Source organism: Delphinus delphis, chromosome 7 (assembly GCF_949987515.2).
Source record: "Delphinus delphis chromosome 7, mDelDel1.2, whole genome shotgun sequence".
NCBI lineage: Eukaryota > Metazoa > Chordata > Mammalia > Artiodactyla > Delphinidae > Delphinus > Delphinus delphis.
The window spans coordinates 314,795-340,458 of record NC_082689.1 but is presented as its reverse complement, the minus strand read 5'-3'; the positions used below and the strand labels follow the sequence as shown (position 1 = coordinate 340,458).

The following is a 25,664-nucleotide window of genomic DNA, read 5'->3' as shown; positions in this document are numbered from 1 at the left end:
AGCACAGCCTTGTTGGAGGGTGAGGGCCCAGGGTGGAGCCAGTTGACCAGCAGAGAGGAGCCCTGTGTGGCCCTGTCTGGACACTGCCCCCTCCTGGCTGCCCTTCTTCACCACCTACCCCTCTCTGTGCTGCACCACAGTCGCACGGCTGGCGGGACGGTCCTGGATCCTGCCACAGCCCTGGGGCTGTGCCAGCTCGCAGCTCCCGGCCACAGAGTGGGCCCTTGTCTCTGCCTGTGAGTGGGTCGGAGAGGCAAGCACTCCTGCAGCTGCCCTGCAGCCAGCTCTGCGGGGCCCGGTGAGGCCCCTCCCTGCTCACCTATATCCCCGGCCCTCGGGGGCCAGGACCTGCCTCTCTTTGGCCTGAGGGCAATGGGCTTGTGGACGGAGGGCCCTCAGCCAGAGTTGCCACATGGGCCCCCCGCAATGGGACGACTTCCTGCAGGGCCTCGGGGTAGATTTAGAGGATGGGGTAGGTGTAGGCTGGGTGTCGGGGCCCCGCCCCAACAAGCATGAGCACTTGGGCCCATAGGTGACGCTTCACCAGGCAGAAGTGTCTGAATTGAGTCCTTGCCCGGGACAGGGCACAGGACACCCGGGTTAGGCTGGAGACCCATCCTGAGGTGACACAGCCAAGTCTGCCCATCTTGTGTGCAAAGGGCTTGTGCCCTTCGTATGCATGCGTTTCATAGCCCCGCAGGCTGAGTGTGCCCAGCGCCAGCAGGCCCACGGGACAAACGTGCTGGCCCAGAGGGTGTGGGGCAGGTGACTTGGGCTGGCTCGTGCTCCAGGGCGGAGCCCAGACAGGACCGGCTGCAGGAGTTCGGGGCAGGCCCCTGCTGGGGCAGAATGACCCCCAGTAACTTGCCTGGGTCCAGGGCCAGGGGACCAGACTGTCTTGGAGGTCCCATCTCCTCTCCAGGACTCGGTTCCCCTTCTGTGTTGCATCACCTGGGGAGGGCCACGCTGGGGAGGGTAGATGGGCATGGAGACTTACGGGTGCTGACTCCCCTGAACGCTGGGTTACGGCCATCCTGGTCGAGCCAAAGCCCTGGAACCTGCTGCACTGGCCCAGCTGGGCCGGGCCAGCAGCCTGGGAGGCCTGCTCTCCCTCTTAGATTGAGGGCCCCCCCGAGGCTCTGGGGCTCTGCAGCAGGGCCCGGCCCGGGCGCAGGTGCTCTTAGTACCCGGCAGCCCGTCGCACTGTGCGCAGTGAGCAGACAGCCCAGCTAGCTGCATCCTCCTGCATCCTGCAGGCCTCCATCCCTGCTGCCCCGTCCCACAGTGGGGGCTGGACCTGAGCCCCCTTCTGCTTCTGGCGCCAGCTGCTGGCGGTCCTGGGCCCTGCAGAGCAAACCAAATGCAGAGAGTGTCCCATTTGTGTCCATTCAGCCTGGAGGGACGTGAGGCACCTGCGCCTGCTTCCTGCTTGGGCACAATTGCTCTTTGGATGCAGAGCGGGGGTGGGGGCCCAGGGCTTCCAGGACACGGGAAGCTGCTCTCAGAGGCCCCAGAGGCATGGTGGGGTGGGCGGACCTGGCGTTGGGCAGGGGTCTGCTGGGCTCAGGGGGCAGCGTGGTGGGGCTAGTGCACTGCCCCAGGGAGCCTCCCAGGAGAAGGCGGTCCTGGGCAGAGGTGGCTGTGTCTGTCTGTTTGGGGGACCTCAGGCATGGAGGCGTATGTGTGCATTCATTCCCGTCACGCCACTCTCTCCATCCCGACTGTGTCCTTTGATGTGCGCCGGCCTTGCTGTACAGGGACTCCCCTCCCCCCAGCACCCTGTCTGGTTACCGCCGCGTCTGGCCCTCAGCTGCTCAGACACCTCCGGTTCCGGTCGCAGCCCCTGGACCCCACTGCGCTGCGGGGAGCAGACTCACTGCCATCCCTGGGTGGGGGCTTGGCCAGCCCACCTTTGTGCGAATCAGAACGGGACCCCCGGTAGGGGGTCGGCGGATTGCAGACTGTGTGTGCCCCAATGCACCCACACCTGAGGCCCCGCCCTTTGAGCCTCCCTCAGGTGACCCCACCCCAGAAAGGCCGCCCAGGCCACGCTCCGTCACCCCTGCAGGAACCTGGGCCTGTGGGCGAGGGGGCTGGGCGACCAGCCAAGGTTTAGGGAGCCAGGCTTCGTGGGGCCTGGGCTGTGGCCTTCTTCATGGTGGCTGAACCCTGCGACGCTCCCTCCTGCTGGGGCGCTCCTGGTGCCTGGCTTGTGGTCTCCCCCCGCCCCTCCCCTCTTAGCTCTCAGCTCTGAGAAGCGCACCCAGCCTCCATGCCCTGTCCCCCAGCCTGGCCTCTCTCGTGTGTGTGCTCCCGCTTCTGGGGGGCTCCGTCGTGGAGGGCGCTCATCTTCCTCCCATCACTGTGTGGGAGCCGCTGCTTTTCAAGTTCAAACCCCTAACCCCTACTGCAGACTAAACCCCCCACCCCACACTTGGTTCCTTTCTGCTTGGAAGGGGCAGGGGCTGGACGGCAGGGCGGTGACCTCTCTGGCCTCCTTGGGGTCCCTCTTGTTGCCCCACTGGCTTGTACCGCCCCTAGCTCTCTTGGGGTACACGTGTGAGCTGTTTGGGGTACCCCATAGGTAGGGTGGCTCTGCTGGGCTTCCCCACGTCCCCCAGCCTTGCTTAGGAGCCCGGGGGGCAGGGCGGCGGGTCCCCCACCTCGCAAATGTCCCACTGGGCCTGGAGTTCAGGACCTTATCTGCAGGAGAGCTGCTGGGCCCCCCTTGGGTCAGCAGGCAACCCTCTAAACGTCTCCTGGCCACCCCCAGGACCCCAGGTCTGAGAGGGTGATGGCAGCGGAAGCCTGGCATCTGCGTGCAGCACATGTGAGCGTGTCTTCCTCTGTGTCTCCCATGTTTCCGTGTTTCGTGTCTTTCTGTGTCCTTTTCTGCGTGTCTGTTTGCACGGCTCCTGTGGTTGTGGGGCCCCTGCTTGGGGACACTGAACCCCTCCTTGTCCAGAGCCTTGGGGTCCCCTGGCAGCCTCCTGCCGGGCAGGCTCTGTGATGACCGCAAGTCCCCAGCACGTGGGTGCACAGGGTCGAGGGGCTCTGGCCAGGCTGCCCCGCTCCTGTCACCAACCAGTTCCCTCTCCGTGGGCCATGCTGAGAGGCGCAAGGCGCAGATTCCAGACATTTGAGGTGCAATAGCCGTTGGGGAGGGACCACCCTGGACGGGGGTGAGGGGCCCTGGGACAGGGTGGTCTCCGGGTGGGCACAGGAAGGCGGGCTGGGCCGGGGCAGGGGCACGGCGCCTGCACCCGCAGAAAACCCTTGCCCATCTGGAGGGACCCCGCTGACACTGGGGTCCTGGGCCCGCGCCCGCAGAGCATGGGGCCCTGCGTGTCCCCGCGTGGACCGTGAGGGCGAGAGGGCCGGCCTGACGTACCGCGTGCCCTCACTGCTGCCCGTGCCCCCCGGGCCCACCCTGCTGGCCTTCGCGGAGCAGCGGCTGAGCCCCGACGACGCCCACGCCCACCGCCTGATGCAGAGGACCGGCATGCTGGCTGGGGGCTCCGTGCGGGTGAGCCCGGGGTGGGCGGCGGGGGCCGCGCCGCGCGGAAGGGCTGGGGACTGAGGCTTGGCCCCCTCCCCGCAGTGCGGCACCACGGGCGTGCTGGGGACAGCGGTCCTGGACGAGCACCGCTCCAGGGACCCCTGCCCGGTGCACGTCGCGCGCACGGCCAGTCTTACTCTTCATCGCCGTGCGCGGCCGCACTCGCGAGGCCGCGCAGATCGCTGCGGGCGAGAACGCCGCGCACCTCTGCGGCGTGACCAGCCGGGACGCGGGGCGCAGCTGGGGTGGCGCGCGGGACCTCACGGCGGAGGCGGTGGGCGGCGCCGAGCAGGGTAGGTGGGCGCCCGCTCTGCAGGGCGCGGGGGTGGGGTGGGGGGAAGCGGGGTCCGAGCAGGGAGGGGGTCTCGCGGGGCGGGGAATGGGATTCTGCACCGCGGAGGGGTCTGCACCCTGGCGGCGGAGGGGGGACTGGCTGGAGCTCCCGCCTCACCCCGCACCCAGCCTAAGCGCCACCGACGCCGTTTGGTGGGCCGCCCCCATCCTGTCCCCGGAAGACCTCAGTCCCGTGCCCAGCAGGCTCTGTCATCTTCCCGAACCTGTCTCTGTCTGAGCGCTGAGGTCCCTTCTGGCCCCAAACCCCTGGTGGGTCCCCTCTTTTACCCCTTCCTCTTCTTCCTTCTCACCCCTCCCCCGGCGCTCAGCCCAGGGTTGCAGCTGGGTAGGTCGGCTTGACACCAGAACTTTCCCTCTGCTCTCGCTGCCCCTTCCCCAAGGGCCTGACCACCAACTGCCCTCGGGGCCACTCCGACCCTGGCATGTGGAAGCTGACCCAGGGGTCACCTAGGCCCTGGCAGGTAGGAGCTAAACAGAGGGGTGGGGCAGGCTCTGAGACCCAGACAGGGCACAGTGGATCTAAAGAGCTATCTGCTGGTGTGGACCCCACCCCAGGGGACTCGAGCCCATTGCCAGGAGGGGCTGCCCACACCCTCCCGCCCTCAGCTGCCCCTCTGCCTGGACAGCACGCACACTTGGGGGCTGGCCTTCCGCTCACCCGCTGAGATCCTGGCCCAGTGGCCTGCCTGGGCTCGTGGCTCCTGCTAATGGCCCAGGAGGCTTGTACAGCCTGGGGGTGGCCGGAAGGAGTGGACGGTGGGGGCACAGTGAGCCAATGGCTGCCCCCTGAGCTGTCCCCTAACCCGGGTACTGGCCCCCGTCCTCCCCGTCCCCCAGGGTGGTGGTGCTGGCCCCCGTCTTCCCCGTCCCCCAGGGTGGTGGTGCTGCCATCGGGGGGACCAGCAGCCCCTCCTCCCTGCAGACTGGGCCACGTTTGCCGTCGGCTCCAGCCATGGCATCCGGCTGTGCTCAGGCCGCCTGCTGGTGCCGGCCTACATGTACCGCGTGGACCGGCGAGAGTGCTTTGGTGAGATCTGCGGGACCGGCCCCCACTCCTTCTCCGCACCTGGCACCACGGGGGCCTCGTGCCCAACCTGCGCTCGGGCGAGGGCCAGTTGGCGGTGGGGGACAGGGGGCAGGCTGGTGGCATCCTCTACTGCAGTGCCTGGAGCCCTCTGGGCAGCCACATGCAGGTGCTCAGTGTAGACGAGGGCGCCTCCTTCCTGTCTGGGGAGCTGGTGCTCGCCCTGGCTGGGGCCGCCGGGGGCTGCCAGGGCAGCATTGTGGGCTTTCCGGCCCCGCCCTCCAGCAGGCCGGAGAATGAGGGGTGCACCATGGGTACCAGGAACACCCTCCACCCTCCACACCTCTGCCCTGGGCCCCAGGAACCCCCAGAGGAAGGAGGGTGCTGGAGATACCCGAGGGGGCGGGGGGCTGGGTGGGACGGAGGGATGTGGGGATGGCTCCGGTGAGCCCGGCCCAGGGCCTGGGCTTGGGGGGAACAGGGGGACCTGGACCCCCGAGCTCCCGGTCCCGCCTCGGCCTTGTCTCAGAGCCCCACATGGCTGCTGTATTCCCACCCGGTGGGGCGCAGGGCACAGCTGCACATGGGCATCTGCCTGAGCCGGTCGCCCCTGGACCCCCACAGCTGCCCGGAGCCCTGGGCGATCCACGAGGGCCCCAGTGGCTACTCTGACCTGGCGTCCATCAGGCCCACCCCCGAGAGAGCCCTGACCTTCGCCTGTCTGTACGCGAGTGGGACCGGGGTCTCCTATGAGGAGATCTCCTTCTGCATGTTCTCCCTGCAGGAGGTCCTGGGGAACGTTGGGGCGGGCACTGGGCATCCCAGCCTTGGGGACAAGCCTCTGGGGCGCTGCTGGCCCTCCTGATGGGCCTCTGGCCAGGCCTGGCCCCGGGTGCCCAGGAGGAGCGGGGAGGGGAGCAGGGGCGGAGGATGCTGGGAGGTGGCGGGGTGGGGGCGTCTGTGACCCCAGGCCTGTACGGGGCTCCATCCTGGAGAGGCGCCTTTGCTCCTTGGCTTCTCCAAGGAGGTTCGTGAGGGTGAGTGTTTGTGTGGGACCTCATTGAATTTCACAGAAGCTCAGTTGTAACAGTCTCCAAGCAGGGCTGGTCTTTAGGAAGGAGGTGTACAGCCGGAAGGGAGGGTGGCCTGGATGGCCCAGGGTGGACGGGCGGCTGGCCCTGCATGGCCCACCCTGCCCCCTCCCAAGGCCGACAGCAGGGGCTGGGGCGTGTGGCGGTGGGAGTGTGGCACCGGGATCCTTTGCTTAGCCCGCGGTGCTTGGTCGCCTGTACCATTTTCCTCTCTCCTCTTGCTCTGCTGGCTTTTTTCTGGCTTATGAACAAGAAATAAAGGGATCCTGCGTGTCTGTCCAGGGCTGTCTCTCCTCAGTTCTTTCCACGTCGAAGCCTGGGGAGGGTCCCCAGTGCTCTAGCCACGTCACTGTGGGGTCTGCCCCCCTTAGCTAGACTCTCCAGTGCTGGGGGCTGCCAGCCATGGGGCAGGGGGACAGGCAAAGCCTTCTCTGCGCGGCAGCCCCAGATGTGCCTGGTCTGCACTGCCGGCCGGCGGGGCCGGTGGGGAGCGCGGTGGCTGCCCCTCCCTGGATGGGTCACCTCCCAGGACCGGCCCTCTGTGCCCTCGTGGAAGCACCTTCTTATTTCCTCTTCTTTGTAACATCTTCTTTCTGGTTATAAAAATAAAATGTGTTCATTGTAGAAAATTTGGGAAATGCATAAAGCTATAAAGAAAAAAGTGAGCCACACACACCCTTCTGCCCACCACAAATATGATGACCTTTTTGGCATTTCTTTCTGATTCCTTGAAGAAATTCTTTTTAAAAACATATGACTTCATTTTAGCACGTTATCACCCTCCCCAGCAGCTCTGTTGACGGCCCCGGTGTTCCATGATGAGGACCCTGCAGGGCGACCTTCTGGGGCTGGTCAGTCTCCCCAGGTGCTGGTCATGCGGGATGAGCATCTCTGGGGTGTCCCTGGATGGCCCCAGTTTCTATCACCTCCTTAGCCTGGATTCCGGAACAGCATGACAGCTTACACGGTCTTCCCCAAGGGTGGGGACGTGCAGGAAGTCTCTGAGCAGTGGAGGCCCAAGGGTCCCCAGGGAACTCAGAACAGCCAGTCCCCTGGGAGCCGGGAGACCCCCCCCCCCATTGCTCTCCTTCACTGTCAGCCGTCCCTGCAGGGGTGGCCACCTTTCAGGGGTCACCACTGGGCTCCAGGCACCCCCCCCCATCTCCAGGCCGCCTCAGTCCCCCGTAAGGACAGCCCTTCTACCTGGGGCTTTTGGGCAGTGGCTTGAGTCCGCTCTTCTGTTTTCAGGTTTAAGCCACAGAAACCAGCAAAGACGGGCAGGTGGGGCTTTCCAGAGGCCCAGAGGTCACAGGTGTGTACGGCAGTGTCCTGTGCTCACTTCCAGACTGGGTGATTATTGTGCCCTGAATTCCACCTGGAACCTCAGATTGTGACCTGTTTGGAAGTAGGGTCTTTGCAGATGTAATTAAGGTTAGGATTGAGAGGAGACCATCCTGGGTTAGGCTGGGTTCTAAGTCAGGCAGGAGTGAGTGTCCTTATAAGAGAAAAGGGCCGTCAGGGAGAAGTCATGTGAAGATGGAACCCGGGACTGGAGGGACGTGCCCACAGGCCCACGGACACCTGGAGCCCCCAGAAGGGAAGAGGCAGGAGGACCCTCCCTGGATCCTGGGGAGGAAGCGCGGCCCTGGGACTCCTTGACGTGGGGCTTCTGGCTCCAGAACTGGGAGGGGACAGACACCTGTTACTCAGGCTGCCCTGTTTGTGGAACTTCGGGAAAGCGCTGCTGGCCCACCTGGGGGAGGGCCAGCGCCAGCCAGGGCAGGTCCCGGCTGTCCGTGTGTGGGGACTGTGACACCGGCTGGAGTCCTGGCGGGCACGGCAGGCAGGCGCCAGCCTCTCACTCCTGCACCTGCATCCTGGGCAGGCTCCTCCCACCACGGGGCTCCCAGCGGGCCGGGGCGAGTCCCCTCCATCGAGCACCCCACGCAGGCCAGCCGTGGAGTGAGGTCTCCGAAGCGATCAGAGCCGGCCTTCGGTGACTGGGTCCATCCCAGAACTGTGGCTTCCTCGGGGCCCCATCCTGGTTCCTCATGGTCTAGGCCGCGGCTGAGGGCTCTGGGTTAGGGCTTCCCCAGGTGTGACCCACCCCCAGGCAGGGAGGGAGGCTGTGGGGAGAGTCCCTGGGCTCAGGGCAGCTCGGGCCCCCTCCTAAAACCGTCCTCACCCACCCCCGAGGCCTGTCGCCACCTGCACCTGCTCTGGCTGGTCCCCGAGGGCTCAGGGCACCTGGTGCTTGCTGCTGTGGGGGCAGCTGAGCTAGGGAAGGCCCTCCCCGCTCTCCGGGCCTGGAACCAGCTGCTGGCCTGCAGGGGTCAACCTTGCTGGGGCCTGTGGCCCTGGCTTCCCTGGTCCTGGGTGACTGTACCTCGAGCAGTGCCCCACTGTCCAGCCTCCGGGGCCACTGGTCCTCAGGTGCGGCCCAGCCTGACCCACAGGAGCCGCTCCTCTGCCCCCTCCTCCCACTGCCCCACAGGCTGATCTGACCCCCCAGGCCCTCTGGGATGGCCCTGGGCTCTCCCAGCCTCCTCCTTCCTTCCTCGGGTCCAACGTGATGGACCAGCCCCTGGGCATTTCCCCAGGCTCTGCCGTGCGCCTGTGGTGCTTTCCCCAGGCCGGGTCGGGCCTTGCTGGGGGTTCTAACAATAATTATTACTATTATTGCACTGCAAACAGTCTAGTGCAGACTGCCCGTTGCGTTGTATCCTCTCCAATGCTGTTCCTTTTGTTTCCTTTCCTTGTTTTACTGGACTGGCAGGACCTCCAAGGAAATGTGAAACAGACGTGATGTCTGGTAGACAGAATACAGGCTCCCGAAGGTGTCGGCGTCCTAACCCCCGGAACCTGTGAGTGTGTGATCTTCGTGAGAAAGGGACCTCGCAGCCGTGATTAAGTTAAGGGTCTTGTGATGGTGGATCGTCCTGGGTTATCTGGGTGGGCTGGCACTTAGAAGGGGGACAGAGGGTCAGAGGGGAGAGCCGGTGTTACGAGGCTGGGCTTGAGGATGGGTGAGGGGCCTGGAACCAAGGGATGCAGTGACCCCTGGAATCTGGAAAAGGCAGCGAGCGGATTCTCCCCCGGGGCCTCCAAAAGGAACCGGCCCCGTGGACACCGTGACTTTAGCACAGTGAGACCGTTTCAGAGCTGAAGGGGGATGAGTTTGTGCTGCTGTCAGCAAGTTAGTTCCAGCGGCCACGGGAGACGCCAACAGGCGACACTGGCTGCCTAATCCCGTTCCAGGGTTTCTGGGACCCGCGTTCCTGAACGCTACCGTTCTCACTGGATGCTTCTTACTCTCTTCCGTGTGTTTTCCATCATTTTCTGTCTCTGTGCTTCACTCTTAGACTTTTCTTCCAGCTCACTAATTCTGTCTTTGCTGTGACTGATTGGCTGCAGTCATCGCCTCCCTCCTCTGTCTCTGTCTGTCTCTGTCTGTCTTTATGTCTCTGTCTGTCTAGCTTTCCCTCCCTCCCTCCCTCCCCCCATGTCTCTCTGTCTCTGTCTCTGTTTTTCTGTCTGTCTATCTGGCTTTTCCTCCCTCCCTCCCTCCCCCATCTCTCTCTGTCTCTGTCTCTCTGGGTCTCCCTCCCTCCCTCCTCCGCGCTGTCTCTCTCCTCCGTCCCTCTCTCTGCTTCAGTACTGTGCTCCGTTTCTGTGTGTGCGCAGAGGGGAAAGGACAAAATACTTAACAGAAGGTCTCCTGTGTGTCACATGCTTTGTGCACTCCATTCCCTTTAATAAGTCAAAGCCCCTGTGAAGCAGGTATTATGTCCATTTCCCAGATGTGGAAGTTGAGGCTCAGCGGCCTGTGCTGATCCCACAGTTCGGGGTAGAGACCAACTTGCAGTCCATTTGGTGGCTCCCACATTGAGTCTTTTGAATGTTTTCCGCTGTGTGTCATTAAAACAATTTCAGTGGCCACAAGTGCTTGTTTTAATTAGTCAACCCAGAGTCTCGGCCCACCCCATTCTGCCCCTAAAGGTGACAGCAGCCTGCTCCCCTCCCACGGTTCATACAAGAGGAAATAAATGGGAACACACATGGACGTGTTTCCCTTTGCACCAGGGTGAAATAGTCGCATGACTGTGGTCCTGCCGCTGACCGCCCGAGTGCAGCAGTGCTTGGCCGGGCCGCGTGCCCTGCGGGCGAGGCTCGTCGCTGTGGTCTGGTGTGGCTCACGGCCACTTCCCTCACCCCAATGCCCCCAGCTGCAAACCTCCATCCTGGGGTCCATTTCCTGCGGAGTCCAGACAGCAACACAGATGTCTTTCAAGACTCACATCCTAGCTCATGCTTTCTTAGTAACGGCATGATGTGTTCTAGAGCATCGGTGTACATGGGCCAGCCAACATTTCCTTGCTGGGGACATTCCGATGGCTTCTATTATTATTATTATTATTGCACTGCAACCAAAGCTGCAGTGCACATCTTTTAACATCTGTCTTTACAAACCAAGACCGATTTCTGCGGTATGGATTCTCAACTGTGGGGTGACTGAGCAAGACTCTCTGCAGTGTTTTATTCTAGTCGATAACAGCAGACTGTTTTCTTAAAAGGAGTAGTAATTCACAAGCTATCCATACAAGTGAGAAGGCTGTTTTCTTGCACGCTGTTTGCCTTTTTCGTTTTTCCAGTTTGATGGGTGCACGGCGGCCCGTCCTGCCCTCCCCAGGTGACCGTGAGCTTGTGCTTGCATCTGTCCTGGTGTGGACCCACAGGGGAGGGGCGTGGGGGGGCTGGTGGCCGGGGTCCTTCCCGGGCAGTGTCTGTAACAGGGAAGAAGGGAGAGGTTCTGTGCGCTCAGAGCGGCACCGAGAATAAAACCGTGATGAACGTGGGGTGGGGCGGGGCCGTGGTCTTCTTTAGTCTGCAAACCCTGTGCCGTCTCTCAAGAGTGTTTGGAAGGTGGGAAGGAGGGAAGCTGCCCACAGAGCTATTTTTAGATGAGATTAACATTTAAATCTGCAGACTTTGAGTAAAGCACGTTATCCTTTATAACGTGGGGGCCTCCTCCAACCAGTTGAAGGCCTTATGAGAAAAGGCTGAGCTTCCCTGAGGAAGAGGGGATTCTGCCCTTGACAGCTCAGATTCCAGCCGCAGCATCAGCTCGCCCGGCTCTCCAGCCTCTCTGACTTGCCACAGCTGTGGCAATGACCATTCTCTACCCCAGCCCCATTTTCATCTTCCTAAACTGACACTGTCCCCACTGAACACTAACTTCCCAACCCCTCGTCCCCAGCTGTTGGCACCCTCCATTCTACTTTCTGTATGATTTGACTACCTAAGTACCTCATATAAGGGAATCATAGGTGTCCATCCCCTTGTGTCTGGCTTATTTCACTGACCATCATGTCCTTAAGGTTCATTCGCAGTGTAGCATGACTCAGAATTTCCTTCCTTTTTGAGGCTGAATAATATTCTGTCCTATGGACGGACCACATTCTGTTTATCCTTCATCAGTTGATGGACGCGGGTTGCTTCCATCTTGTGGCTACTGTGAATAATGCTGCTATGAATGTATATGGACAGAATTTTTTAAATTAATTAGTTAATGTTTTAAATGGCTGAATAATAGCATTTGATAGTATATTTTCGGAATTCAGACCGAGATAAAAACAAAAAACAATCATGGATTTTGCCGCCGTGGGTCGGTGGGTCGGTGGGACGCTGGTACACGCGTGCCTGAGGCCCCGCCCCCCGCCCTCAGGCCCCGCCCTCAGGCCATGCCCTTGGGCCAGCCCCATTTTGCCCAAAGGACCAACAGGAGCTGAATGTAGAGGCGCTACGACCCCCACTGGGACCCCTGGCTGGGAGAAGTCAAAACGGCTGGGGGGCTCTTAGATGTGGCTCTGTGCCCACTGGGCAGGCCACCGGGGGCCGGCGCCCCTCGGGGCGGATGTGAGGCTGGGCGCCATCTGCCTGGACGTGTGGGTGCCTTGGCCAGGAGCCTCTTCCCGCCCGAGGGCCCAGCAGCCGAGCGCCTTGTGATGCTCAGATAACGGGGCCCGAGAAGCAGGGCTATGGGGAGGTGACACACCTTTCCCCTAAAGTGTCTCTCAGAGGCGGCCCTGACCTGCGGCAAGCCCATGGCACCACAAACCGCGGGAGGCAAGGGCTGTGGGGAGCCCCCGCCACCCCTGCCCACCCAAGTCGTGGGCTCAGGAGCCAGGAACACAGGCCACCCCCCAGCGGATGGGGCAGCCCAACCGGGTCGAGGTACAGGACCCCCGGGAAGGGTCCCCTGCACCGCCTTGGTCACTCACAGGGGGGTCCCCACATTCTGAAGTCTCCAAACACTCAGGAACCTCACTCAGACCATAGGGACATCCGTCCACATCAGACCACCAACCCACAAGGGCTGAGAGCCCAGGCGCCGCACAGCAGGCCCGCTTCCCTGTTCCCAAGGCTGGGCTCACTTTGAGACCTGAGCTCTGCTGCCAGGAGGCCTTGGCCTTGGCCTTGGCCACAGCGCCCCCCTCCCTTCCCGCAGGCCTTGTGGGACCTCGGACTCCTATGGTGAGGTGTCTGGCCACCCCCACTTCCCCGCACAGCAGCCAGGGACCGGGAGGGCACAGGTGGCCCGAGGGGGTGTTCTGCTGGGCAGAGGGGCTGCCAGGTGGGGCTCGGCTAGGGAGCACCTGGAACCTGGTGGGCTGCCGGGGTCTCAGGCTGGGAGCAGGGAGCCCTGAGACCCGCCCTCCCCCTCTCCCCCTTCCCCGACGCTGTGGCTCCGTGAGATGCTCAGACGCTGATGCAGAGACTGACCCGCTGGAACGGGTGTGGGCGGGGGGTGGGCGCGATGCCCCCCCAGGCCGGTGACACACGCGGCTGGGGCAGAGCAGGGGAACGGAAAAAGTGAGAGGCGACAGGCGGCAGGTGGCAGGGGCCGCCTTACGGGAAGGCGGATGCAAAGTGCTGAGTGTCGCTCTCGGTCTCACTTCTTATCTGAGCGCGGCTGCCAGGGCGGCCGGCGCTGCCAGCACACCCGAGGCCACTTCCTTCCCTCCCTGATCTTTCATCTTAAAAAAATTTTTCCAGTATCAGTATGAGCTCGTGGTCTTTTAAACTTGCTCAGAGTGTGTGAATCAATTAGATTTTTCATGTTAATTTTGGCAGTTTTGATGCTCAGATTGCCCACTTGTCTCTTGACCGGACCCCAACCTGGTTCCGTGCTCCGGGGCTGAGTGTCTCCATCCCTCCTGCACACACCTGAGGGCTGGCGGCCGCCCAGGAGCCAGTTCACCCAGAGTCCGGGCGGGGCCCCTTCTCCTGCCACCCCGGGGCCTCCCTACCTTCAGCCATCAGGTCCAGCACAGTGAACCCCGCGTGCTTCCCGTTTCTGCTGGTACCCCCGGGAGGTGTTGCACAGGTGGGGCTCAGGAGTGAAGGGCAAATGCTCCACTAAGTGCTAAGCAGCGGCTTCCCAGCATCCTCGCCCAGGGTGTAGTCAAGCTTTCCGAGTTGGCTGGTGAATAGGTGTGGCTGTGATCTGCAGTTTCCTTATTTTGAGTGAAAATAAGCATCCTTTCCCTGTTTAAGGGATATGTGTGCACATAACATGTGGGAGGCATGTGCGTGAACAGTCCGTCATTTCTCTGGCTCGCTTTTCCATTGCAACTCTGCCCTTGCTGTCTCCCCGACTTTAGACCTTTCTATAATTGGAGCGTTACCCTTCTGCGTGATATTGCAAATTCCTTCCCCAGTCTGCTCGTGATGATGTTTTTGATGTGCTACAGGGTTTTCCCCAATTTACACAGCTGAATTTCCCCATCTTCTCTTCCATGGCACCTAGGGTGAGCCGGCATCCCTGTGAAGGTCTGGTAGGTTTTTCTCCTGTGTCTCATAGGGTTGGGATTGATGCAAGCACAGGGTAGGAGGGATGCATCTACCTTACTATACTATACTTTCCAAATAGCTGTGCTGTCCCAGCACCACCTAGGAAGTCTATGGTTCCCCACTCATTGGCTCTCTTCCTGCCTTTTCATGTGCTAACGCCACTGTTTTAATGATCATCAGTATTAGATCTGATAAAGCTGCTCTTCTTTCACTTTCCTTTCCTGGTTTTCTTGGCTGTTACTTGCCTGTTTATTTTTCCAGATGAACTTTACGGTTGCAGAAATGTGGTTTTCACAGGGATCGTATTAAATTTGTATAATTAGGAAGAACTGACGTCTCGATGGCGTCGAGGCATCCTCCCCAGATCACCAGGCCACGCCGGTCCTCTGCTCTCCTGCGGGTTCGTGCTTTTCTCACCGAATCTACGCCTTGAACACAATCTTTTCTGTTGCTGTCATAGGCGGAATATTCGCTATCACTTTTTCTTCTAAGTGGTTACCGTTGGATGTACGGAAGCCATTTATTTCGGGATGTTAATCTTACAGCTGCTCCTGGACTAGATTTTCCTGTTGCCATAGCAGTTTCCCCACAGAGCCTCCTGGGTTTTCCAGGCACAAAAGCCCGCGTCGTCTGCAAAATTCACCAGCAGTGTTCCCTCCAGTGTCCCAGACCCGGTGACTCTCCCTCTGCCTGGGTCAGTCTCCAGGATGGCAGGCACAGGGTGTGAGCTCGAGGGCTGAGGAGCTGGTGGGGGCTGCTGTGCTCCCGGCACCTGCGGGTTTGGACGAGGCTCACTGCGGGGGCGGGGGGGCAAGGTTGGGGGTGTCTGTCACGGTAGTCAGGGACAAGAGCCGATGACCTGTGTGGTGGCAGCGCATCCCCTCCCTGGGGGACTGACCCATCATCCAGTTTGTAGAGGGGAAGGGACTGGGTTTCCCCACAGATGCCAGCCCCCCAGCAGCCTGGCACCTGCTCACTCATAGCCTGCGGCAGCCCACTCGCTCGCCTGCCCACTCCATCCCCCCGCCGGCCTGGTGTGGGGACACGTGGGGCTGGGGCAGGACGTTCAGGCACAGCTGCTCAGTTGGGGACGTCCTGTGCCAGGTTCGGGGGCAGGGGGTTACGGGACCCAGGGACGTGGAGCCTGGAGAGGGCTTCTGGGGGGCGGTGCCCGGTGGCCCCCTGAAGACGGAGGGGTTTCAGGCTGTGGGCGTGAGTGTGGTGGGGACGGAGAGGAGGGGCCTTGAAGGGCCAGTGTGTTTCTGGGATAGTGAGGGCCAGGCCGGGCAGGCTGGCGCATCCTACTTCTTCAGGCCGGTGTCCAATGAGTGAGCAGGAAAACTCGGCGCCATTTTTTTTTTTTTTTTTTTGCGGTACGTGGGCCTCTCGCTGTTGTGGCCTCTCCCGCCGCGAAGCACAGGCTCCGGACGCGCAGGCTCAGCGGCCATGGCTCACGGGCCCAGCCGCTCCGCGGCATGTGGGATCTTCCCGGACTGGGGGCACGAACTTGTGTCCCCTGCATTGGCAGGCGGACTCTCAGCCACTGCGCCACCAGGGAATCCCTCGGCGCCTTTCTTAGAGCTTTCATCACTCTTTAATTACAGTGTAACAGAGCAAGGAAGTGTGCGTGAACCCCTAGAAGGGACACGTGCCTCAGAGTCCCCCACACCCAGCTGCCCCGGACGTTGTGTGCAGGCCACAGGGAGTGGCGGCTCCGTCGGAGGGGTCCCTGCCGAGGGGGCCCCGCACCTGCCCCAGTGCCCTGGAGGGGGCCCAGCGGAGGCCCCTTTAAGTAGCACTGTGAATGGGCGCCAAGGAGAAGTGGGGATACACGGGGGACACCAGGGCCCCCAGGATGGCCTCGGCGGCGTGACTCCAGCTCCGCCAGCTCCCTTCATTGCCTGTTTCCTGGGCTGCATGACGGGCCTGGGCACGCGTGAGGGTGGAGGGGCCCCACCGCCGCCAGGAGCTCTCTTCCAGGCCTGGGGGAACACGAGGCCCCAGGGGAGCCCTGACCTTGTGCATTTCCCCGTGCGCCCCACGAGGGATCCGTGCTGGACCTACCAGGCCTGCTCCAAGGCGGAGTCTCCAACCAGGACCCGCGGGCCCCTATGTCCAGGCACCAGGCCCTCCTGGGAGGCAGCTGGCGTGTGTAGGAGGGAGGCTCTGGCCAGCTCAGCCTGAGACTGGGTCTGGAGTCCGGGGTGAGGCTCCTTCCCCCGCCCACGGAGCCGGGCAGGGCTGGCAGGTGCTGGCAGGGGTGGGCGTGGTCACCCTTGGACAGGCTCACCTCCTGGGCTGCCCTACCACTCTGTGCTCTTCCAGGGAAGGTGCCCCCCTGGCTCTTGGCGGAGGGTCTGAAGGACTCGGGCCAGCCGAGGAAGCCGGTCAGAGGGGCCAGGAGCAGTGTCCGTCCTCAGTCCTCAGTGGCCGGGGCCCCTGCGGGCTGTCTGCGGAAGCCCTGCGGCTTGGGGAGCCCGGCCTGCCCGGGAAGACGATGGTGGCGTACTCCGTCTGCTCCGGGACACAGGGGGCCGGGGGCTCCGGGGTCTTCTCTCGCCACTGGAAGTCTAGCTCCCCGTAGTCCACGGTGCACGCAGGCCCGGTGGAGGAGCCCTCCTTCTTGGGGAGAGAAGAAGGGACGGGTCGCGCGCGCACAGCAGGGCAGGGCTGGCCACCCAACCTCGGACACGCAGCGGTGGCGCGCGAGGGGCGTGGCTGCTCTGAGGCCGCCCCCCCCCCCCCCCCCCCCCCCCCCCGCCCTGGGAGGTGCGGCCGCGGCAACGGCACCGCCAAGGGAAGGACGCTCACCGGAGGCTGGTCTTCGCTCCTGCGCGCGCAGCCCTCTGCAGAGAAGCACACGAGTCAGGGAGCCCCGAGGCCCTGCTGTCGTGGTGGGGGTCTCAGGGGTCCCTGGGAAGGGACCTGGGTTGTCTGGTCCCCAGGGCCCGCCTGGCTTCCAGGCCTCACGTGCGGCCCAGCCCAGTGCGCAGCGCCCGCTCGGCTGGCGCAGCACCCACAGCGGGCGCGTCATCAGTGATCCGCGCACGGTCTCAAAATATTTAAAGGCGGAAAGAGCGATTCCCTGGAGAGATGGCCTCCCACAGGGGCTTTGCTCTCAGCTGGGCTGCACCCCTACCCCACTCAAGGGGTGGGGTGTCCTCAGCGGTCTCCAGGCCTGCGGTGGCTGCGGCTTTCACCTTGGGCGCCCAGCGGTTAGAAGAGCTCTCAGTGTCCTGCAGCCTAAGGTGCAGCCTGAGGTGACTCAGCCTTGCGGGGGGGGGCTGCCCTCCCCACTCCCCTCCCTCACACCCCTCCTGAGAGCAGGCACAGGGGTTGTGAGGGGACCACAGACCCTGGGAAGCCCAGTCTGGCCCCTCCCTGTGGGGGGACATGGAGGGGGTAGGAGCAGGGGAGGGGTGAAGGGAGGGAGACTGTGGGCTGCGCCTGTGGGGACTGGCGCGGCCTTACCCCGAGTGGCCCAGAGGAAGACGGCTGCCAGGACCCAGGTCAGCAGCACCAGCAGCAGAGCTCCCAGCAGGACGCTTGTGACACGGGCGACTAGGCCCTGTAACTGGCCTTCGGTCCTGGGTGGGGGGCTGGGGCGCTCTGTGGGCAGCTCCAGGACTCCCTCTGCAGGGGCAACAGGACAGGAGTCAGAGCCGGGGGACCCAGGGCCCTGCCCTCTGCGAGTCCTAGACCTGCGCTGACCAGTCTCGCCCCGGCCTGCACCCCGGCACAGCTTCCGAGCACGAGCTCATCCTGAGAGGCGCCTGCCGCCGGCCTCTTCCTCGAGGACAAGTGGGTCTGGGGGTGCTTCCAGGCATGCAGAGCCAGGGCCGTGGGTCGCCGTGGTCCTGAGTGTGGGACAGAGCCCTGGAATGGAGCCTGGCAACCCCTGCCCACGATGCCCCATGGCTGAGGCTGCTCCTGCTGGCTGCCCAGACCCCGCCCTGCTCACCCATGCCCTCGGGTCGCCGACGCCCTCACCTGTCACCGTGAGCTCCGCAGGCCGGCTCTCGTTGATCTGCGTCTTGGGGGGCAGGTAGATGGCCCCACAGAAGTAGACGCCGCTGTCATTGCGCTGGGCGGCCATGATGCTCATGTGGAAGTGTCGCCCGCCGGGCAGCGGCGTGACGTGGAAGCGCCGGTCCCGGCCAGGCTGGCTGCGGTCCTCGGGGAAGGCGGCCAGCTTGTCTGTCTGGTTGCTGGGGCTCATGCGGTACCAGTTGAGGACGAAGTGCTCGGGCTTGCTGGAGAAGCTGCAGGTGAAGGTGGCGTTCGCCCCCTCGGGCACAGTGAGCCGGGCCGGGGAGAAGGTGAGGGGGCTCCAGGGCCTGCTGGGGGCATCTGAGGGGTGGAGAGAGGAGCAGTGGGCGGGTGTGCGGAAGGGGTATGGAGCCCGCCCACCAGACCCTCCCCGCCCACTCTCCCATGGCCTGTCGATGGGAAGGTTGTGCAGTGCTTCTGGGGACGGGTGCTCGCCTCTCCCGGGCCGCTCCGGGGTGCGACTTTGTCCTTTGACTCTACTGAGACCTGGGGCCAGGCTGCGATCTGGCTCTGACCTCCAGGCCCTCGCTTTTCCCCCTCCGCAGTGGTGGTTTAAGGGCCTTCACCCTCTCCCTCCTTGAGTCCCAGTTGCCAGTCCCCGCAGGCCTGACCCCCACGCTCCCTGCGCTGGGGGAGGGGGAGGGTAACTGGGAGGCCGGGCTGGGCTGGTGGGGGCGTCCCACGGAGAACCCAGCCCCGGCAGGCTCCAGCTCAGAACCAGCTCAGAGCTGGGAGCGCCCCCTCCACTCCCCCCGTGGGCACTGCTGACTGGGCGTGCCACGACTGCGGACTGGTGCCCAGAGGCCAGCGCGGACGAGCCTGGGCTCTGTCTGCAGGCCCCACCTGGGGATGCCCCGCCACATGCAGGGGCCCGCCTCGCCGACACACACACGCAGCTCACGTTGGCACGCGCACGCACGGGTGTGCACGCCCTCACACCCAGCTCGCTGGCTGGGGGGTTGGGGGTGGGGCAGCCCCTCCCAGGAGATGCCCAGCCGCACCCCACACAGAGTCCAGGCTGACGTGATGGCCCAGGTCGCAGGGAGGGGCCCCGGTTGGGACCCACATGTGGCCAAACCCACACCCGGTGCTTTAGCCCCCTGCGGATGGCTCATGCTGGGAGCTTGCGCAGTGGCCCCTGATTTGCACACAGTGGCAGGCCTGAGGCTGCCCCCCAAGACCCAGCCCCCCTCAGCTCCCTGCCCGCTCCTCCAGGGAGGGGGACACCCCCAGCCCCTGTGGAGGGGCAGCTCTGTGCAGGGCTGGCGGTTGTCTTCGCATCTCTGTGGAGGCCCGTCCCACTGGCAAGGAGGGGCGGGGGCAGCGGGGAGGCCGGGGCGGCCTGAGGGCGGCCAGGCCTCCCCTCTCAGCCAGGCCCACTGCCCCGCGGGGCCCGCATCTGCTCCCCTGCCACCGCCCTGCCGCCGCTTCGGTACCTGCTGGACACAGATTTGGTCAAAGTCGCGCGGTGGTGATGGTGCACCGGATCCGAGAGTCCTGCTCTGCACAAGGCCCTTGGGCGCCCCCCACCCCAGGGCTCCCACCCGCAGCGAGCCCGCATCTGGGTCCGGAGACCCAGGGCGACTCACAGGTACCCCAGGAGCCGCTGTTCTGGGTGGTGCCCCCCAGACTGTGCTCCCAGCCGTCCTGTGTCCACGCCAACCCCCCTTTCCCACCTGCCAAGGCCTCGAGTGAGCCTCCTGGGGAGCCTCCCTTCCTGCACAGGCCCCTCCATCAGGGCCCCCGTGAGCGCCTGTGGGGACCTTTGCTGACGAGCCCTGCATGGACGGGGGCCCCGCTCGTCTTCAGTGCAGGCCCTCACCACCACCCCCATTCGCCAGCCTGAACTGGTGGCCATTTGAGTCTCTTGTCTACCTGCTTGCTGTCTGTGGGGCTCTCACAGAATCTGGACCTGAGTAGCTGGGACCCTGGGCTACGTAGGTCCCTGGCCTGGTTCTCTGCATGGCTTCCCTGCTGCCCCTCAGACCCCTACCCCAGCACAGCCCTACCTGGATGCCTGTCCCCCCCCCGCCCCCCCTGGACCCTCACAGTGTGGGCAGAGGCAGGGGCTGGATGCAGCTGCTGGGGGGCCGGCCTGGGACACAGGTCAAGGGCAGTGTCCGTGGGGTAGTGTGGGAGGGGACAGCCCATCACCCGGGGCCGCTCGGGACCCAACACTGACCAGGAAGCACCCGCCTCCCCAAAGGCACAGGGTGCCTGGCTGTCAGGGGCTCCCGGCGGCCCGGCCAGCGTGCAGGGCCACAGGGGGGACCCTCACGGGGCGCTCAGAGGCCCCCCAGATGGAGAAAGATGGTTCCCTGGAACGAGAGCCCAGAAGCATCACGGGAAGCAGAGCAGAGGGAGTGTGGGGCCGGAGACCTCAGGGCTGAGATGGCGCTGGGAACAGGCGGGAGAGCCAGATGGGGCCTGGGCTCCTGTGTGACCCCCCACCCCTCTACATCAGCCTTGGCCTGGGATGCTAACAGAGCTTCTTCCCGAGTCCTGGGGTCCCCTTTATCCCTGCAGGATGAATGTCTGTGCATCTTTTCTTATGTTGTTTGAGTAATTGAAAATTTAAATGTTGTCTATTTATGTAATAATGGAATGTCAGTGAGGGGTCTCCAGGCTTGTTTTTCTGTTTGAGGATTGGGTTGAGGAGAGAGCCGCTGAGCCTCAGCAGGGTCAGGAGGGAGAGACCCTGGGGGGTGCCTGGGTGTGGGGCACACTGTGAGCACCAAGGTGGCACCGGCCCGGCTCCCGTGGAGGGAGGCCTGGCACGGGCTCAGGGCGGCCTTAGAGACCACATTTCACAGCTACCATCTAACACCTGATTTAGGCAACATCCACCAGTGGGTGCTGAAAGCATTGCCCAGCGGACTGCTGGGTCCCTACCTCAGGTCTCTGATTCATCCCGAAGGGAGAAGAGCACCTTCCCCCCCCCCCCACCGTGCTTTGCAGTGGACCCAGAGGGAGCGACCCCGTATGACGGGTCTCCGATGGGTGCCCCAAGAAGGACCATCATGTCTGTGACCTCCCAGGTGGCAGGTGCTTGCACACCTGGCCTGGCTCCTTCAGGAATGCCAGCAGCGGCAACAAAAGCAGAAACAGACAGGTGGGGCTACGTCAAGCTAAAAAGCTTCTGCACAGCAAAGGACACCATCAAAAAATGAAAAGGCCGCATAGTGAATGGGAGAAAATACTTGCAAATCATATATCTGATAAGGGGTTGATATCCAAAGTATATAAAAAACTCTTACAACTTAATAGCAAAAAAACAAACAATCTGATTAAAAAGTGGGCAGAGGACCTGAAGAGACATTTTTCCAAAGAAGACATGCTGATGGCCAACAGACACATGAAAAGAGAGATGCTCAACGTCACTGATCATCAGGGAAATGCAAGTAAAAACCACAATGAGGTATCACCTCACGCCCGTCGGAATGGCCTCGTCAAGAAGTCTAGAGATAAAAAAAAAAAAAAGAAGTCTAGAGATAACAAGTGGTGAAGAAGACATGGAGAAAAGGGGATGGAAACTGGTACAGATGCTGTTGGAACAGTACGGAGGTTCCTTAAAAACTAAACACAGAACTACCACGTGATCCAGCAATTTCACTTCTTAGTATTGTCTGAAGAAAATGAAAACATTAATTTAAAAGATATATACACCCCAATGTTCACTTGCAGCACTATTTACAATTGCCGAGATACAGAAGCGACCTCAGTGCCCATCGACAGAGGAATGGATAAAGAAGATGTGGTATATATACAATGGAATACTACTCAGCCATAAAAGAGAATGAAATCTTGCCACTTGAGACAGCTTGGATGGACCTAGAGAATATTTGTCTTTCTCTGCCTGAAGTAAGTCAGGCAGAGAAAGACAAATACTGTATGATTTCACTTATATGTGGAATCTAAAAAAAACCCAAAAAAACAAAACGAGACAAAAACTGAGCTCATGGATATAGAGAACAGATCGGCAGTTTCCAGAGGTAGGGGCTGGGGAAATGGGTGAAGGTGGTCAAAAGGTACAAACTTCCAGGCATAAAATAAATAAGTCCTTGGGGTGTGATGTGCGGCATGGTGACTAGAGTTAATAATTCTGTGTTGCGTATTTGAAAGTAGCTAGGAAAGTGGATCTCGATAGTTCTTTTCACAAGAAAAAAATCTGGTAACTGTATATGGTGATGATATTAGCTGGGCCTACTGAGGTGATCATTTTGGAATATATACAAATACAAATACACTGTATGCCTGAAACTAATATAATGCTATGCCGATTACACCTCAAAAACTCCTAATTCTAAGGATTTCCATATCTAAAATAAAATTGAGATTCGATTAAAAACAAACAAACAAACAAAAATGCCTGCTGTAGGTCAGAGGAGGCTGAGGACAGTGGCGTCCGGCTGAAGCTGAGGGTCTGGACTCGGCTCCGTCAGGGAAAGAGCCCAGCCAGACGGCAGGCTCGGGACGCAAGGGCATCTGATCTATGGGACTGCGTCAGCCACCATCCCGGGCGTTAGGAGAGTCTGTGACTAACGCTCAGGTGACCAGCAGTGCACGGATGGAGAGGGCTGTGGGCTGCGCCGGCCCCCAAATACCCGCGTTCAGCAGCACCCTGGAATGTGACCTTATTGGGAACAGGGTCTTTGCTGATGTGATCCGTTGAGATGAGGTGTGGGGTTGGCGGCCCCTAACCCGACACGACCGTGTCCTTACTGGGGAAAAGGGGATGCGTGGACAGCTCCACACACGGGAGGACGCCGTGTGACACAGAGCAGAGCTGGGGTGACGTGTCCACAGGCCGAGGGACACCAAGCATCGTCACCACCGCCTGCAGCTGGGAGAGGCCTGGAACCACGTCTTACTCGCAGCCTGGGGAGGAAGGGACCCCGTGACACCGAGGTCCGACTTCCAGCCTCCAGAACCGCCGGCCCATAAGCTTCTGTGGTTCCAGCCGCCCGCCTGGTGTGGGAGTTTGCTACGGCAGCCCCAGCAAACTAACACAGAAAGCCAGGGTTACCAAATTGAAGACTCTGGGTGAGGGTGTTCACTGCTGTGTTTCGGTAACTTTTCTGTATCTTTCAAATATTTTTCAAGTTTGTACGTTGAAAAAAATAACACATATCTGACTTAAAAAAATGTGTCATAGGCTGGGCCAGACAGTTCTTATAAGATCGAATTCTCATGACGCTATAAAGCAGGCATTATTATCAGCAAACTGCAGGTGGGAAAACCACAGCTCAGGGAGGTTAAGGGACCTGCCTGAGGGCACAAAGCTCACCAGTGTCGGCTTCAGCTGGAACTCAAGGCCGGCCCCTTTCACGTTTTGATTTTCCCCTGCTTTGGGAAGGGGCCCTGGTGGGGAGTGGGTGGCGAGGGCAAGTCACAGCGCCTCCCGAACCCCCGGGCCTTGGTTCCTCCTCCCGGGATGACACGCACCCTGTCTCCACCCACACCCCGTCTCCACCGCATGCCGTGCCTGGGCTCCGCAAGCCTCCGCACAGGGCACCTTTTGGCCACAGGCTCTTGGACCACTGACTGCAGCCGTGAGTTTCCTCCGTCCATCCTGAGAGCGAGGCCAGGTGTGGGGAAAAAGCAGGGCGACCTGGGCGCTGAGCAGGTGCTGAGCAGGCCCGGCTAGGCAGAGACAACTGAGGGCCTCTGGGCACAGAATCCAAGACTGGCAGCCAGTGGGGATCAGGCAGCCTCACCTCGGCTTGGCCCTTCTAGGGCCCTTGACCCCTGAGCCCAGCGAGGTCTAGAGGACAGGCCCTGGGTCTGGCTGGGGAACCCTTCCCATCAGGGCAGCACCGGGCGCAGTGGCTGAGGGCAGGGCAGCCAGGAGGGGCCTCTCCCTGAGCACCGCTTTGGCCATGGGCCTGCAGGGCCTGCCTAGGGGACAGCCCGTACTGAGGGGCTTGGGGCCGGGACCCGCTCCAGAACCTGCTGTGGACGCTCCCGGATGTGCCCGGGCACTGTGCTCCAGGGCAGCTCGTCCAGAGGCCCAGGTGGGGCTCATCCCAGGCCCACGATGGGATGGGTCTTTACTGGAACTGTTGCACTTTTGACATAATTGGAGAAACATCTCCAGGCCACCCAGCCTGTGCCCTCATGGAACCAGTCAGTCCCTTCCCCCCAGGAAAACACAAGTGGGGCCGAGGTCTGGGGCTCTGGCCGCCCAGCCCTTTCATCCTACGGAGAGGGCCATGAGCTTGCCCGTCCCTCGGGACTCCCAGGAAGAGCTGGGATACTCCTGCCTGCTCACAAGCAAGGAAGGGACTCACCACCAGGTGAGGGGAGTGGGTTAGGAGCCAGAGCCCAGAGAGGGCCCTTCACCTGCCCAAAGCCACACAGCGCCCTGCCAGGGGCCGTGCTGGGCTTCAGGGGCCTGGTTCCCCCCACACCCCCGCCAGAGACTGAGAACCGGAGGTCTTTGCCCAGCCTGACCCCCCGCCACCCAGCCCCGACCCACATACCTAGGAGCCATCCTGGCTGCCAGCCCAGCTGCAGCACGGCCCAGACGAGTGGCCACAGTGCCCGCGGGGTCCCCATGCCCGGAGCGCCAGCCCGCCCGGCATGCTGTCTCCTCCACTGCTTGCAGAAGTGCAGAAGGAAAGGAACGTGTCCGGGTCAGGTTGCAGGGCCACGCCCCAAGCCCCTGCCCCCCCTTCCTCCTCCTGCCCTTGGGCAGGGAGCTGGTGGGAGGGAGATGCTCTGCACAGAGACGAGGTGAGAGAGAGGGAGAGAGAAACAGAGAGACGGAGGCAGGTGGAGGGGGAGGTGGGTTTGGCCCCCTTCCTCCCACTGCGGGGGAGGGGCGTCTCCATCCCGGGCATTCTTGTCTCTGTATTTGTTGTTGACTCTTCCGGAGCCTGTGGGTCCGCTGGGAGGGGGTGCAGGGTCTTCTCTGCTCCCCTTCCCCAGCCGTCCCTCTGCCCTCTCTGGGCTTAGGTCCCTGGAGCCACAGTGTTTGAAGCACCACAGGCACCACCAGGCCTCTACTGCCCGCCCCCGCCACCCGGCGGGCTGTGGGCAGTGGTCACACTGCTGCCCCCAGTGGGCAGTGAGGGTCTGGGGCCTCTCCTCCAGGCCCACCTAAGACCCTTTCCCTTTTGTCCTACCCAGGGTCCTGGGCCCCTCCCTGCCCCCATGGTGACCCTGCTAGCCCTGTGCTGAGGGGCGTCGGGGCTGGGGGCGGCCGCGTTTCCAGATCTTTCCACTATCAGCAGCTTCCTGAGCCCCTCCAGTGCCGGGGCTTGACGGGTAATGCAGACCTCACCTTCCAGGACTGACTTGCCTCAGGCTGGGGGAGGTCCTGGGGTCCGTGACCCGCCTCCCCCCCCCCCCCCGCGCCCCCGCACAGCCGGAACATTTGTGAAGTGATTGGATTATTCACCGCATTTCGCTCTAAGCGTTTTGTTCTAATGAATGGAAAACAGGAAAAATGAAACTGCTGATATTAGTGGCGCAATGTGTAGGTCTCGTCGGCTAAGATGACAGAGACTGAAACCGCCCGACAGCTGCTGTTCAGCTCCGGCTCTGAGACACTCAGGGTTCGCTGTGAAGGGAAAACATTAAAGAAAGCTGAAACGGTGGGAAAAGAGCATCAAAGACGATGTCTCGGGCGCGCCGCTGGCGGAGGAGGCTTCAGCGGCAAACAGAGGGCCACTCCCCAAGCCTCAGCTGCTGAGGCCCCAGCACGGCGAGGCCTGGAGCGTGGGAGGGG

General features: G+C 62.1%; 2 protein-coding genes across 2 annotated transcripts; one reads left to right on the top strand and one right to left on the bottom strand.

Annotated features, from left to right (window-relative positions):
* The first annotated feature begins 679 nt into the window (after positions 1-679).
* Positions 680-5,802, top strand: NEU4 (neuraminidase 4). Its single transcript, XM_060017061.1, is given in 9 exon segments — positions 680-754; positions 1,841-1,938; positions 3,331-3,526; positions 3,602-3,690; positions 3,692-3,852; positions 4,836-4,970; positions 4,973-5,313; positions 5,315-5,447; positions 5,450-5,802. Coding segments are annotated over 9 exon segments (1,581 nt in total).
* A 10,451-nt stretch (positions 5,803-16,253) lies between these two features.
* PDCD1 (programmed cell death 1) lies at positions 16,254-24,490 on the bottom strand. The gene is made up of 5 exons (XM_060015434.1): positions 24,415-24,490; positions 17,873-18,232; positions 17,354-17,515; positions 16,694-16,728; positions 16,254-16,504 (listed from the first exon to the last, which is right to left on the bottom strand). The coding sequence occupies exons 1-5, from the start codon at positions 24,488-24,490 to the stop codon at positions 16,271-16,273; spliced, it is 867 nt and encodes a 288-aa protein (XP_059871417.1). The 3' UTR covers positions 16,254-16,270.
* Positions 24,491-25,664: the final 1,174 nt, after the last annotated feature.